Source organism: Micromys minutus (assembly GCF_963924665.1).
Source record: "Micromys minutus genome assembly, chromosome: X".
NCBI classification, from domain to species: domain Eukaryota; kingdom Metazoa; phylum Chordata; class Mammalia; order Rodentia; family Muridae; genus Micromys; species Micromys minutus.
In genome coordinates, this window is record NC_137970.1 from 80,745,150 (window position 1) to 80,761,186 (window position 16,037).

The 16,037-nt window shown below is 35.5% G+C and overlaps 1 protein-coding gene across 2 annotated transcripts in view; it reads left to right on the forward strand.

Moving 5' to 3' along the window:
* COL4A5 (collagen type IV alpha 5 chain) overlaps window positions 1–16,037 on the forward strand; it is a gene marked incomplete at both ends in the record, with an annotated part of 196,303 nt that overhangs the window by 80,818 nt on the left and 99,448 nt on the right. For both annotated transcript variants that reach the window (XM_080910484.1, XM_080910485.1), the window contains 7 exons: window positions 7,156–7,200; window positions 8,527–8,571; window positions 8,654–8,716; window positions 11,106–11,159; window positions 11,485–11,511; window positions 13,718–13,798; window positions 14,903–14,965. In XM_080910484.1, coding sequence (XP_080766610.1) covers window positions 7,156–7,200; window positions 8,527–8,571; window positions 8,654–8,716; window positions 11,106–11,159; window positions 11,485–11,511; window positions 13,718–13,798; window positions 14,903–14,965 — 378 coding nt within the window. The remainder of the gene's footprint in view (window positions 1–7,155; window positions 7,201–8,526; window positions 8,572–8,653; window positions 8,717–11,105; window positions 11,160–11,484; window positions 11,512–13,717; window positions 13,799–14,902; window positions 14,966–16,037) is intronic.

Below are 16,037 nucleotides of genomic sequence, written 5' to 3' on the forward strand. Positions count from 1 at the left end.
GCTGAGCAACTGCGATTGGGAACAGAAAATTAGAACTTCTGTTTCCACCTGGAGGCGACTTCCAGACGCAGAGCGGAGCCTGGCCTACCTGCCACCCAGATCGGCGGCTCATAGAGGCTGAGCAACTGGTGGGTGGGAGACCTGGGCTGCAGGGGTGCAGAAAGATCTCTGTGGAGTAAACAAGAAAAGTGCACCCCCTGCCTTGCCATGCCCTGCCGTGCCTGATCCAGGAATCAGAAACAGAACGTTGGAACTTCTGCTCACACTCTAGGACTCTGAGGCATAAAACAGGGCTCGACACATCTGACACCTCAACCAGTGGAGAACCAGGGACACAGACCAGATACAAGGGAAAGGTAAGAACATATCACTGACAACAAAATAGCAAGAGGAAAGAGAAAGAGTATATCCCAAGGGAACCAAGACAATCTAGCAACACCAGAGCCCAGCTCTCCCATAACAGCAAACATCGGAACTCCAAACACTCCAGAAAAAGAAGACACAGACCTGAAATCATGCCTCAAGACGCTGATAGAGTTACTTAAACAAGAAAGAGAGGAAAAGCAAAAAGATTCAGAAGCTTTTAAAGAAGAAACAAGAAAAACACTCAAAGAACTCAAAGAACTAGAGGAAAACAGAACCAAAGAAATAAAGGAATGGAAGAGGGAAATTAAAACAGAGATTGACACAATAAAGAAAACACTAAAAGAGATGACCCTAGAGTCAGAACACCAAAAAAAGAAATCAGGGGCTGGAGAGATGGCTCAGTGGTTAAGAGCACTGACTGCTCTTCCAGAGATTCTGAGTTCAAATCCCAGCAACCACATGGTGGCTCCAACCATCTGTAATGGAATCTGATGCCCTCATCTGATGTGTCTGAAGACAGCTACAATATACTTATATATAATAAATATATCTTAAAAAAAAAAGAAAGAAAGAAATCAGGAGTCACAGAAGCAAGCATTTCCAATAGATTACAAGAGATCGAAGAGAGAATCTCGGGGGCAGAAGACAACATTGCAAACATAGACAAAACAGCCAGAGAAGATGCAAAAAACAAAAATCTCCTAACCCAAAATGTCCAGGAAATCCAAGACACAATGAGAAGACCGAACCTAAGGATAATAGGAATAGAAGAGGGAGAAGGGTATCAACTAAGGGGCACAGTAAATATCTTCAACAAAATCACAGAAGAAAACTTCCCTACCCTCAAGAATGAGATGAACACGAGCATAAAAGAAGCCTTCAGAACTCCAAATAGGTTGGACCAGAAAAGAAATACCTCCCAACACATAATAGTAAAAACATCAAGCGCCCAAAGTAAAGAAAGGATACTAAAAGCAGTAAGGGAAAAAGGTCAGGTAACATATAAAGGCAGACCAATCAGACTCACACCCGATTTCTCAACAAAGACTATGAAAGCTAGAAGAGTCTGGACAGACATCATGCACTCATTAAGAGAGCACAAGTGCCAGCCCAAGCTGCTATACCCAGCAAAACTATCAATCACCATCGATGAAGAGACAAAGATATTTCAAGACAAATCAAACTTCACACAATATCTGACCACAAACCCAGCACTACAACGAATTATAGGTGGAAAACCCAATACAATGAGGGAAAATACAGCCTAGTAAGAACAAGAAAACTTCTAAACAAGAAAACTAAAAGAAGAAAAAAACACAGACACAACTCAACCCAAAAAAGCAATAATGGCAGGAAACAGAAACACTATTCCTTGATATCTATTAACATAAATGGTCTCAACTCCCCAATAAAGAGACATAGACTATCAGACTGGATACATAGACAAAATCGAGCCTTTTGCTGCATACAGGAAACTCATCTCAGAGACAAAGACAGACACTATCTCAGAGTAAAAGGGTGGGAAAAAAACTTCCAAGCAAACAGCTCCAAGAAGCAAGCTGGAGTGGCTATTCTAATATCAAATAAAGTAAATTTCCAACCAAAAGTTATCAAAAAAGATAAGGAAGGACACTTTTTACTCATTACCGGGGAAATCTGTCAGGAGGAACTCTCAATCCTTAACATATATGCTCCAAATAAACAATCACCCACATTCATAAAAGAAACCCTACTAAAGCTCAAAAAATACATTTCACCCCACACAATAATAGTGGGAGACTTTAATACCCCACTCTCACCAATGGACAGATCAGGGAAACAGAAACTGAACAAGGACACTGCAAAACTAGCAGAGACTTTGAACCAACTAGAATTAATAGATATATACAGGACATACTATCCCAAAGTAAAAGAATACACCTTCTTCTCACCACCCCATGGCACCTTCTCGAAAATTGACCACATAATTGGACACAGAACGAGCCTCCATCGATATAAGAAGATTGAAATACTCCCATGCATCCTCTCAGATCACCATGGTCTACGGCTGGTCTTGAACAACAACAAAGACAACAAAAAGCCCACATACACATGGAAACTAAACAATGCTCTGTTAAAGGATAGCAGGGTCAAAGAAGAAATAAAGAAAGAAATTAAGGATTTTCTAGAATTCAACGAAAATGAAAACACAACATACCCAAACCTATGGGATGCAATGAAAGCAGTATTGAGAGGAAAACTCATAGCCCTAAGTGCTTCCAAAAAGAAACTGGAGAGAGCTCACATCAGCAACCTGACAGCACAGCTAAAAGCCCTAGAACAAAAGGAAGCAGATATACCCAAAAAGAGTACACGGCAAGAAATAATCAAAATTAGGGCAGAAATAGACCAAATAGAAACAAAAAGAACCATTGAAAAAATCAACAAAACCAAGAGTTGGTTCTTTGAGAAAATCAACAAGATTGATAAACCCCTAGCCAGACTAACTAGAGGGCAAAGAGAGAGTATCCAAATTAACAAAATCAGAAAGGAAAGTGGGTACATAACAACTGAAACTGAGGAAATTCAAGAAATCATCAGATTCTACTACAAAAACTTATACTCCACAAAATTGGAAAATCTGGAGGAAATGGATGAATTCCTAGACAGATACAAGGTCCCAAAGTTTAACCAAGACAAAGTAAACCATCTAAATAACCCTATAACACCTAAAGAAATAGAAGAAGTCATCAAAAGCCTCCCAACCAAAAAAAGCTCAGGTCCAGACGGGTTCAGTGCAGAATTTTATCAGACTTTTATTGAGAATATAACACCAATACTCTCCAAACTATTCCAAAAGTTAGAATCAGATGGAATATTACGCAACTCATTTTTTGAGGCTACAAAAACCCTCGTACCTAAACCACACAAAGACCCTACAAGGAAAGAGAACTTCAGACCAATCTCACTTATGAACATTGATGCAAAAATACTCAACAAAATCCTTGCAAACCGAATCCAAGAACACATCAAAACGATCATTCATCATGACCAAGTAGGCTTCATCCCTGGGATGCAGGGATGGTTTAACATAAGGAAATCCATCAACGTAATCCACCATATAAACAAACTCAAAGACCAAAATCACATGGTCATCTCACTAGACGCTGAGAAAGCATTCGACAAAATCCAACACCCCTTCATGTTAAAAGTCCTGGAAAGAACAGGAATCCAAGGCCTATACTTAAACACAATAAAAGCAATATACAGCAAACCAACAGCCAACATCAAACTTAATGGCGAGAAACTTGAAGCAATCCCACTAAAATCAGGGACTCGACAAGGCTGCCCACTCTCCCCCTACCTATTCAACATAGTACTGGAAGTCCTGGCTGGAGCAATTAGACAGCAAAAGGAGATCAAGGGGATACAAATTGGAAAGGAAGAGATAAAAACATCACTCTTTGCCGATGACATGATAGTGTACTTGAGTGACCCCAAAAATTCCACCAGAGAACTCCTACAACTGATAAACAAGTTCAGCAAAGTGGCCGGATACAAAATTAACTCAAACAAATCAGTAACCTTCCTGAACTCAAAGGACAAACATGTGGAGAAAGAAATTAGGGAAAATGTACCCTTAACAATCGTTACAAAAACTATGAAATATCTTGGTGTGACTCTAACTAAGCAAGTGAAGGACCTGTATGACAAGAACTTCAAACCACTAAAGAAAGAAATTGAGGAGGATCTCAGAAAATGGAAAGATCTCCCATGCTCATGGATTGGAAAAATCAACATCTTAAAAATGGCCATCCTACCAAAAGTAATCTACAGATTCAATGCAATCCCCATCAAAATTCCAACCCAGTTTTTCATGGAATTGGAAAGATCAATGTGCAACTTCATATGAAATAACAAAAGACCTAGAATAGCGAAATCCATCCTCAACAACAAAAAAACATCTGTGGGAATCACTCTTCCTGACCTCAAGCTATATTACAAGGCAATTGTGCTGAAAACTGCATGGTACTGGTACAGAAATAGGCATGTGGATCAATGGAATAGAATAGAAGATCCAGAAATGAGCCCTCATGTATATGGTCACCTGATTTTTGACAAAGGAGCTGTAAACATTCAATGGAAAAAGGACAGCCTATTCCACAAATGGTGCTGGTCAAACTGGCACTCAGCATGCAAAAGAATGAAAATAGACCCATTCTTATCTCCTTGTACAAAGCTCAAGTGTAAGTGGATCAAAGATCTCCACATTAAACCAGATACACTGAAACTATTAGATGAGAAAGTAGGGAAAACCTTAGAACACATAGGTACAGGTGAAAATTTCCTGAACAAAACACCACTGGCTCAAGCTCTAAGGTCAAAGATTAACAAATGGGACTTAATGAGATTGCAAAGTTTCTGTAAGGCTAAAGACATCGTCAAGAAAACAAAACGGCAACCAACAGAATGGGAAAAGATCTTTACCAACACCACATCAGATAGAGGCCTAATATCCAAGGTGTACAAGGAACTCAAAAAGCTAGACACCAGAGAATTAAATAACCCTATTAAAAATGGGGTACAGATCTAAACAAAACGTTTTCAGTTGAGGAACACCGAATGGTCGAGAAACACCTGAGGAAGTGCTCCACATCCTTAGCCATCAGGGAAATGCAAATCAAAACAGCCCTGAGATACCACCTCACACCAGTCAGATTGGCCAAGATCCAAAACTCAGATGACAGCAGATGCTGGCGAGGCTGTGGAGAAAGAGGAACACTTCTCAACTGTTGGTGGGGTTGCAAGCTAATACAACCACTCTGGAAATCCGTCTGGCGATACCTCAGAAAATTGGATACAGTACTACCTGAATACCCAGCTATTCCACTTCTGGGCATATACCCCAGAGACACTTCAATACACAGCAAAGATATATGCACCACAATGTTCATAGCGGCTCTATTTATAATAGCCAGAAGCTGGAAGGAACCCAGATGTCCTTCAGAAGATGAATGGATACAAAAATTGTGGTACATATACACAATGGAATACTACTCAACCACCAGAAACAATGACTTAACCAAATTCTTAAGAAAATGGCTGCATCTAGAGAATATCATCCTTAGTGAGATAACCAAGTCACAAAAGAACAGACATAATATGCAGTCACTGATAGTGGGATGCTAACCCCAGAGGCTTGCACTTCCCCAGAAACAACTCACAGACTGTATGAAATCCAAGAAATAAAGAAAACAAAAAAATATACATATATTTACAAAACAAGAAGACTTTGACTATTTCCATGTTGCGTTTTGTTTTGCATGTACTTTAAGCTTATTCTAACTATTAGGTTTTCAATGCATACTGTCAAGCCCTTGAAAAAAATCAAGTACTGACTAAAAAAATATATTCACATGGTTTTATGTAAAAATTATTTCAATGTCTGAAAAAACAGTACTGACAAAAATGTATAATTTTAAGCAAAAAAATGTTTAAAATCTGTACATTTATCTTTGTTTTGTAAAATAAAGTTGAATAATGGTTAAAAAAAAAAGAAATTTTGTTTTCATGCACATACTGTGAGTTTTATTATTTTATCCTTTGCTCTTTATTTTCCTAGGCATGTGAAAGAAAATTTACACATTTATGAGTTTGTCTTTAAGTAATATTTATTAGAACAAATCTTATGCACTTTGAGATTATATATTAATCCTCAAAAATTTTTTCAGTATGTCAATTTATTTTTTACCTGTGTGAACACTCTTATGAAAAGCATCCTGGTTTATGGCTTGTGTTGTAAGATACGCCTTAATCGTTTTCTCCACTCATTTGCAATGACATATTCATTACACAGTGATATTTGTAGTTTCAGTTCCCATGATTTCAATTACGTGCAGCCAACTTTCTGGAAATAATCAGCTAAAATTCTTAAAATTAATATTAAGATGTTTTTAAAACTCATTATAGTATATTGTCATACTTCCTTCATATTATCCTTTGCTATTGTTAAATACTTACAGTGTTTATAATGTTGTTATACTCATGTGTGCATATGAAATATACAGCACACAGAAAGCTTGGTTGTGTCTACATTTTCAAGTGGCTCCTATGGGGGAATCTTAGAAGCTCTCCTCCTTAGTTAAAGCATGGCTTCTGTTTACCAAGTCCACATGAACTTTCAGATAATTTCTAGTATTCACTTCATCCAAACCTAAGACCCAATCGATTTTAATAATTGAAGCCTGTGCTTTACTTTTATACCAAACTGGTGTAGGTTTGTTTGAATTGTATACCTTTATTTAAGAACACAGAATTTCTTTTTTATACATATTTAACTATTTTTGTGAAATTCACAACTGGTTTTAATCCTTTTCTCTTGTATTGTACATTTACTCTTTCAGCTGCTTCTATGGTCTTTCAGAGGGCAGTCATGATAGGTCCCTTTTTGTGAGCACTCCATAGCCTCAGTAATGGTGTCAGGCCTTGGGGTCTCCCCTTGAGCTGGATCCCATTTCAGGCCTGTCGCTAGACCTTCTTTTCCTCACACTTTTCTCCATTTCTGTCTCTGCGGTTCTTTCAGACAGGAACCTTTTTGATTTCTGTGGACCATATCTTGGGTATTCTGTACTTTTTTTGGATAATATCTACTTATTAGTGAGTACATACTTACACATGTTCTTTTGGTATATGAAATTAATACTAACTTTCAGAAAATTTTACAAAAATTATTCAGAATAGCTAATAGAAAATTAATTATTGGATGGCTGATTTGAAGTAAAAAGGAACTAAATATATTGTGTTTTTTAGGGTGATGATGGAATTCCAGGGCCACCGGGACCAAAAGGAATCAGAGTAAGCAATATTCAGTGTATGGCAAATGCTTCGTTGTTGTTAACAGATAAAACCAAGTTAAATGGCATGAGAGAACAAGAAAAACTAAACTAATTATTGTTGTCCACAGACACATATCCACATGCGTGTTTATATATATATATATATATATATATATATATATATATATATATATATATATATAATGATAGGTCCATTTACTATTGCTTATATGTATATGATTTCAAGGATGACCACTTGTTATTGGATAATCAAATATGGAGACTCATTCCTGGGGATCATCTTGAGAAAGATTTCCCATTAAGAGTCATTATTCATGTGTAGTTCTGTGTCAAAGGGTGCAGACCTGTGCAATTTTAATAAACTAATGGATAAGTATAAAAACTTAAAGTAGTGATCAAGGAAAGATTTTGACTTTTTAAAACTTACAAATACAAGTAATGTAAAGTTTCAATCAATTGCAGCTATTACATTTTTGAGATAAGGTCTTACTATGTGGACCTGTCTAGACTTATACCCACTGGCCGTGCTGGTATTAAAGGTATGCAACACCAAATGCATTAGTTGTTTGAAACCATTTTTTACTACCTTTAATCTGCTGGAATCTTTTCATGTTGGCCTCTTGCCCATTGTCACTTTTACAGAAGTCATTGATCACTGAGATGTCCTTGCTTTCTGGCATACAATCTTTCAGAAGCAGCTCCTGCTCTTCTTTTCGCCCGCTAGGCTTGCTGCAATAGTGCTGCAGTCATAACCCTAAAATAGAATATTGGGAGTTCTTATTGGGTTTTATAATTTGTAGTGTCCTCTGGGATGAATGCATGGAAGTGAATTGCTATATTAAAGGATATCTTATGTTTTCAGTTTTGGCAGATAGTTCCAAATTCCCTGCCATAACATTTGAGTCTGTGTTCTCACCACAGACAGTTGTACCAGTTTTCCTATATCCTCACCAACAGAGATAATTGTCAAGTTGTATTTTACCGATCCAGACAGGGAGATTTAATTGAAAGATGCTTGAGGTTACTTACATTAGTATCCTCAGAGGGAGATCCATTTGTTGCCCTCTCATACCCTAGTAAATTCATTATTCACAAACCTGAAAGAATTTTATCTGTAAAGACCGAAATTTCATCTACTGCTTTGCTTGCTGTAATGAAGAAAACTTGCTTACAAACAGGAGTTTCTAGTTTTCTGTAAAAGGAATGTTAAAGACAACTCTGTGAAAGAGTTTTTCCAGTTATTAAACTGACAGTGATTGGTGACAGTGAGGCACATTTTGTGTTAGTCTTGTCATTGGATCAAGGAATTTCTTTACTATTATAGGGTCCTCCTGGACTTCCTGGATTTCCAGGGACACCAGGTCTTCCTGTAAGTATGGTTTTAATTATTTTTAAATTCCCCAAGAAGTAATCTAAGAAATATTATAAGTGTGTTATACGCCTTTTCAAAGGGGATGCCAGGCCACGATGGGGCTCCAGGACCACAAGGTATCCCGGGATGCAATGGAACCAAGGTGAGGCTTTCTGAACTTAATTGTGAACAGATTGTTGATCAAAGTCTAAAAACAAATGGAGTAGTTTTGTGTCTAACACAGCATTTTCAATATGTTAAATTTCAGTAATTTATTTAAGCCTGTCTAACAAGTGAGGATAGTATGCTGGGATAGAGGTTGTTTTTTAAAAATTCTTTGTGTAGAGTATTAAGAATATTAAAAGTGAATTAGGATTTATGCATTTCACATACTATAGAAGTTGTTATGAGTAATATTTAGTAATAGCTTACTAATTGTGTTTTTAAAAATAGGTGCTATTTAAATTTTTGAATACTTTGTGTTTTAAGCTTAAAAAAATGTTGTATGTTATTGATGCCATGGAGGAAGGAGCCCATGTATACCACAGAACACACATGGAGTTCAAAGAACAGCTTGTGGGTGGGTGTTTGTCTCTTTCCGCTGTGTGTGATATGGGTATCAAATTCAGATTGTCTGCACTTTGGCAACCTTTATCTACTGAACCACGTCAGTAATTTGATCCATGCTTTATTTTTTTTAACTTCCTCAATTATCACTGTGAAAACTACAAGTTTTTCATCAACAAAAATGATGCATTTAACAATTTTAAAAAATCCAAAGCTTTGGATAATGTCACTTTTCTTGTTTGGAGTCATCAATTTAACATTGATATACAACAATAGAACGAGAAAAATGTGTAAAATATATTTTGTAGCATCTCTCTAATTCCTTGCTGTTTTTCTTTTCTTAAGTAAATGCATCATTACTTTATGTTTATCCTCTCAGCATTTTATTTTTTCTGCATAAGACTCTAAAAACCTAGATCTACCTTATATTTTTAAATTAATGTCATATCCTAGATTTTTACATGAGGGTATATACTTTAACTTCTTGAAATACAATGAACATGCTTTCTGAGAATTTTTAAAACATACATAAAATCAACACAATACTTTTAGATCCAGGACTTCCCAGATCTCTGTAACCCCTGCCAACAACAATAATTGTTTTTTCTTAACCCAGATTCTCACTATGTAACTCTGGCTAGCCTTGAACTCAGAAATCTACTAGCCTCTACCTCCCAGTTCTGGGACTAAATGTGCACCATGCCAGCCACAACAATTATGATTTTTATGTGTAGATTTGTATCGCAATATCCAGATTTGAGGAATTTATTTATGTTCTCAATTCTAGCTCAGGCAATTTTTGATGACTGGGTCAAAGATAATTTGTATAACACATTTCACAAGAAAGTGAACCCTTTTGCTCCTACTCTGGTGACATAGCTATATTTTACTTTGTTTCTTTTCTTTTAGGTGTGTGTGTGTGTGTGTGTGTGTGTGTGTGTTTGGTACCCGTGCATGTATATATGTTTTGCCAGCATGCCTTATGTGACAAAAAAGACTAGCATTCAATGTTTTAAATAGGGCAACCAAAAGCATATGTAAATATATTTTTGATGAAAGAGATCTTTTTCCCACAAAATGGCCCTTTCATATATCTAACAATTAATTAATGATTTAGGGTGTCATTTATTTAATAGTTTTATATAAATTAAGTGATTTTATTGTACACACTTTCCAATTAGAATTTTCTTACACGTCACACTAGGTATTTAAAATATGAATCCTAATGTTGCATCCACAATGTATAGCTTCTTTTTCTAAGGTCTTCTAAACCTGAAGTGCAGCATACTTTTTTTTTCTTTGGGCCTACTTTTTCTATGTATAAAAGGTGATGAAGAGAAGGCCATTGAACAAATGACTCAAAAGCACAGAGGGGTTGTAATTTTGCCCTTTTAAAACCCTGACAGGTTTGTTTCTAGAACTGCTATAGCATATATAGGCATTTGAAAAGAATTTGCCTTAATGTTCTACTATCTCAATTTTACCTGTTGTTTTCCAAATAAATGTCTGTGTTGCTACTATGAAAAAAATGGGTACCTAAGAAATCTAATGATCTGCAATTTCTAGAACTGTTATTACTGTCTTCTTGGAGCTACTAATAGCCTGTTCCTTGTCATCCTTTTGTTTTTGCAAAAAATAATTTGAAATAGTTTACAATAAGAGGAAAGTGAAATGGTAAGTTTGAAATAAGAATTTGTATAGCACATGGTTAGAAAATTGCAGCAAACGATTAACAATTAAATGTGATGATTATCAGAAATCTATGGTGTGATGGTCTCAAAATAGATTTTTAAAAAGAATATGACAGCGGTGAGTAGGAATAAAAATGTTTTGCTGAATTGCTATAGATAGTTGATTCTGAAGTGACTAGAATGTAGATGCTAAGAACATTTTGATGATCTTGTATGTTTTAAATAAAACCCTTATTTGTCATACAATTGTTCACTGTTTCTTCTTTCTCTACACTCTTCCTTTGTAACTCCCAGGGAGAACGTGGATTTCCAGGCAGTCCAGGCTTTCCTGGTTTACAAGGTCCTCCAGTAAGTTCTAAATTTCAGGAATAAAATGAACTCAAGAAGTAACAAAACAGAAAAGATGTGAATACAGAGTTCACTCAAATGGAACAGTGTCACAGATTTAAGGTAGCACACTAGGGAAATGGCAAAAAGGCTTCCTGCTGATTAAAGCTGTGATGGCTAATATAAATTTTATCTATAAAATCGTATAATACAAAACATTCTGAAATGACCCTATAAAATTTACTCATATTCTTCTCTTTTATGTTATATTCATATGTACATGTTATGTTCTTTTGTTTATGCCTGTCCAATTTGCATAAAATATCCTTCTTTCTTTTGATAATAGGGACCACCTGGGATCCCAGGTATGAAGGTAAGCATCACATGCTAAGAAGATAAGCAGTTTGAGTAAATGTGTAGAATGTCTACAACTGCATAGAATAGTAAGTATAAGTTCTGCCTCCCAGTGGATACATATGAAGAATAAACTCTAAGCAGTATAATTTTATATATTATAATTCTTGAAAAAATCTGTGTGTTGTGTTCAAATCTCTCTTTCCTCATGAACTTCTGCTTTATCATCTGATTGTATTTTGATAGGGCTGAATGCTGGTCCCCCCATATGTGTTCTTTATCCTTGGTTTATCCTAGGTCCTGCAATACTGTAGTCTACTAGTATTTCTTCTGAACATAATAGTTCTTTACTCTCCGGTACAAGTTTATTCTGCTCTATCCAGCAGCCATAATGACACAAACCTGACTCTTGCTTTTCTTCTATGCCTAGCAATATTAATGATGTTCGATGTATTTATTGGTGACTGTGTAGTTACTGGCCATCTACATTTAAAACTTCAAATTAGATTTTTTTCTGAGTTCAATATTTATATGTTCCTCCGTTTTTTTAAAAAAATATTCTGCTCAAATATCTCCCAGATGCTCAGATTAACATGTCAGAAGTTAATCTTCTAATGAATATGCCCAATCCATTGAATACCCACATATACATGTATATGTATATCTATTTATATTTATATATAGTTTGTGACACTATATACTACATTACTTTAAAATTATACATTTATTAATTTTTAGAAACATGTATATTCAACATATCTTGATTCTGTCTAGCCTCCACTCTTCCGGGTCCATCTCACCCTCCCGCCCTCCATTTCCTCCCTTTTATCACAGCCCACCGAATTCAGTTTTTGCTGTCCATAGTCTCATGGGTGTAAGTCCACCCACAAAAGCATGATCATCCTGTCATAAGCCATACATACCCTTAAAGAGAATTGACCCTCCATCATCTGGGCACCATCTCTTGTCACTAACTTCTCATCTAGTGGATAGGGTCTCGAGGCATGTACAAATATTCTTGTACATGCCTTGTGAAGGCAAACACAGCTACTGTGAATTTCATTATGTCTTAAACACATGATTTTCCCCCAGTCCTATGTAACCTCTAGCACGTATAATTTTTATGCCCCCTTTTCCATGAAGTTCACTAAATCTTGGGAGAAGGAATATGACACAATGTCCCCATTCTGACTGAGCATACCACTGACACTGATTCTCTGTACTTTGACCAGTTTTGTGTTTTTGCATTTTTGTCAATCACATAAAGACACTTCTCTCATGAGATCTAAAGGTTGAACTGATAATATCTAATGTGTAGAAAGATATGAATTTAGAGGGAAATTTGAAACTATGGTACTAAATATATACCCTGAAGTCAAGGAATTTCCTAGCAATGGGTTCTTGGACAGACTTACACTACCAGTCATGAATTTCTCCTGTGAAGTGGGCCTTAAATGAATCACAGAGCAGTTGGGTACATCTATAACACCAATGCCACTTACCCATGAGCATATCTTATCATGTTGGTCATTGTTGTAGCCACAGCCTTGTCATAAGACATTGCTTTTCTTTGATCACTAGTACCACTCGTCTGAATTTAGCTCATTTGAGAATTTAAATTTTCTATTACCTTTTTAATGGCAGACTTCATGCATGCTAGATAAGTACTCTACCACTGAGCTAGTGCAGCTTTATTCACCTGTGAGAAATTATGCTGATTCTTCAGCCTTCGACTTACATACTCTTTTCACATTGCTCTAATATGACTGCCTAGTTAACTTTCTGTATTACTTGTTTATCATTCACTGTGCCATTCTGCTTTACTTTATAGACTGTTACATCACATACTACCATCTTGTTTACTTCCCATGTTTTATGTTTCTCCATTATGTTTTTAGCCTCAGGAGAAAAAGAGAGTCTACTTCTTTATTACTAAGTGTCCAGAGACTAACACAATGCTCCACAAATACTTTATATCACATGCATATTTTTAATTAATGAATAACCGAAAGTGCCACAAACTCCTAATAAATCTAGTGTACTTTGGTATACCATGGATACTTCTTAATTTACATTTCAAAGGTAAATTTGTTCATGAAATTACCAGTGTGCTTAATCTTTCACTGTATTTATGTATTAAAATGAGCTCTCAGAATATTTTTTTACCTTCTTGCTGTTGCTCATTTATAATAATGATTATAACTTATATTGTTGGTTTCTTTTAGGGGGAACCAGGCAGGATAATCATGTCATCACTGCCAGGACCAAAGGGTAATCAAGGGTACCCAGGTCCTCCTGGAATACAAGTAAGCATATGGAGTTTTTTTTTTTTTTATATTATTAGATGATTAAAACAGAGGATCATACAAGTCCTGAACCTTCTATACTTGCTCTTGCTGTTTTAGTTATGCAAATTTATCATCTGAAGTGCTTAAGATCTCAACACATTCCTTCTGTTACAAAGTGAATGTTTTCCCAAGGTATATTTGCCTTTTTAAATATATGTATCCAGTGTCTGTGGGTACATGTGTATGTGGCAACAGAGGTTTGCATCAAAAATAACTTTCTACATTCTTCTTATGCTACAGGTAGTGGCAGAGTCTGCCTAAATGTCTTTTTCACAATAAAAACAATCGATCTCTCTTTTAAGATATTAAAATGCCATTTGTAACAGTATAAAATATGCATGACATCTGAGCATACTTTGAAGGTTGAAGGAATGCAATTTGTGCATGGTAAACATCAAATGTAATTTTACAAAATGATTATGTTAGCTTATAGATAATATACAGAGATAGTAATGGCTTTTGAGTATTTATAGACATGGAAGTCCATTATAGTGTATGAGAATCAATCCCTTTACCAAAAATACAAATCAGGAGGTTTTGCTATTTGATCTCCAAGATACAATGTTGGGATTTTTTTCATTTGTTCATTTTTTATTCTTTACCTGACACTACTAGTCATACTCTCTTAAGTTCGTTCATTCTTGTCCTTCATTGTTCATATAACTTATGAATATTTAAGATAAATGTATTAGTTTTCCTTTACAATAGGTGATAGTCATCTAATTTTATGCAACATACCTGCTCTCCTTGGTTAGTTAAGGTTTATTCTGTATTGTTTTGCTATAGTTCATGCTTTCTTTTTTATTATGCATTTATCATGTTTTTGTCTATCATTGTATAACATAACCTTGCTGAAAGCCATACCCAATCTCTCTTATTCAGTTACCATATAAGCTACTTAGCCCTTCTATTTGTTCAAATTTTGAGTTCTGATAATATTGCAGTAATATAGACTTATAAAAATAACCTAATTGCACACATTTGTTTCTTCATGAAATGAGGTAAGGGGTTGAGCTTAAGGGGTTTTGTTTTTCATCTTTTTCTTTATTCCATTTGTAACAGGGTCCACCTGGTCCCAAGGGTGTATCAGGGCCAAGTGGTCCTCCAGGACCACCAGGTTTAGTGGTAAGTTTCTGTAATTGTATTTTGCCGCTTTGCTTTCTGATTCATAGATATGATTACTGATTATATTACTTGAAAGTTAACTTGATTTCAATATTTGTGGCTTTAATTTTGTTATTTAATGATGGCTCTGTTATGGCAAAAGTCCATTCTAAGCAAGTAAAGCCCCTATATTTACATAAAAGTGAAAAAATACACACATAAAGTAAATACATGAAATATGAGATGAGCATATAGCTCAATGATAGATGCTTGCTTAGGACATATGAAGCCCTGCTTTGTCCAGTACAGAAATCTAAAAATGATAAATATTACTGTAATACTTAGATTTCATTGTAGTCATGATTAGAGTTAGATCCTTGCTGCCATCCTCTTAAAAAAGACAAGATTATATTCCCATCAAAGTAATTTTTTATATGCCTTTTTGTGTCTCATATACTATGTATTCAGTCACAATTTTCATTATGCTTGTATGGATAATGCACTTTTGTTTGTGACAATTGGTTCTTACTCTTAGATAGGGAAAATAATGTGTGTTACATTCTAGAATAGCCTACTGAAACTGCTTAGGAAAGGCTTAACCTTTCCCCCACCCCTATTAGTTTGATGTAATTGTAAATATCCTTCAACCAGGGCATTTTGGGCCATGGCACTTTTTCATAGTTCTGCTGTTACAATATTGATGTTATCTGGGTCTGTTATTAAACCCTGAATGTCTTTAACCCTTGTAAACTCATTAGCTGATTCACTCTACATTTCTGAATATTCCTTCAATTTACCCATATTTGACAGAAGAAGCAAAGTCTTAGAAATGACACTGAGGTATCATATGTAAGTAAAGAGAGATTGTTGATATTAAAAGCACTATATACATAGGCAGACAAATGCCTATTTAATATTTTAAAAGCATGGTCTCTATTCTTAAGAATTTCATACTTATACACAATAAAATATGATCATTTTTATCCCCTGTTGCTCACCTCTAACTTCCCATATGCCTGTCAACATTTCCCCTCCCAGCTTCGTTTTTTAAAATTAACCAATGAAATCTACTTACTGCTGTGTATGAAAATGG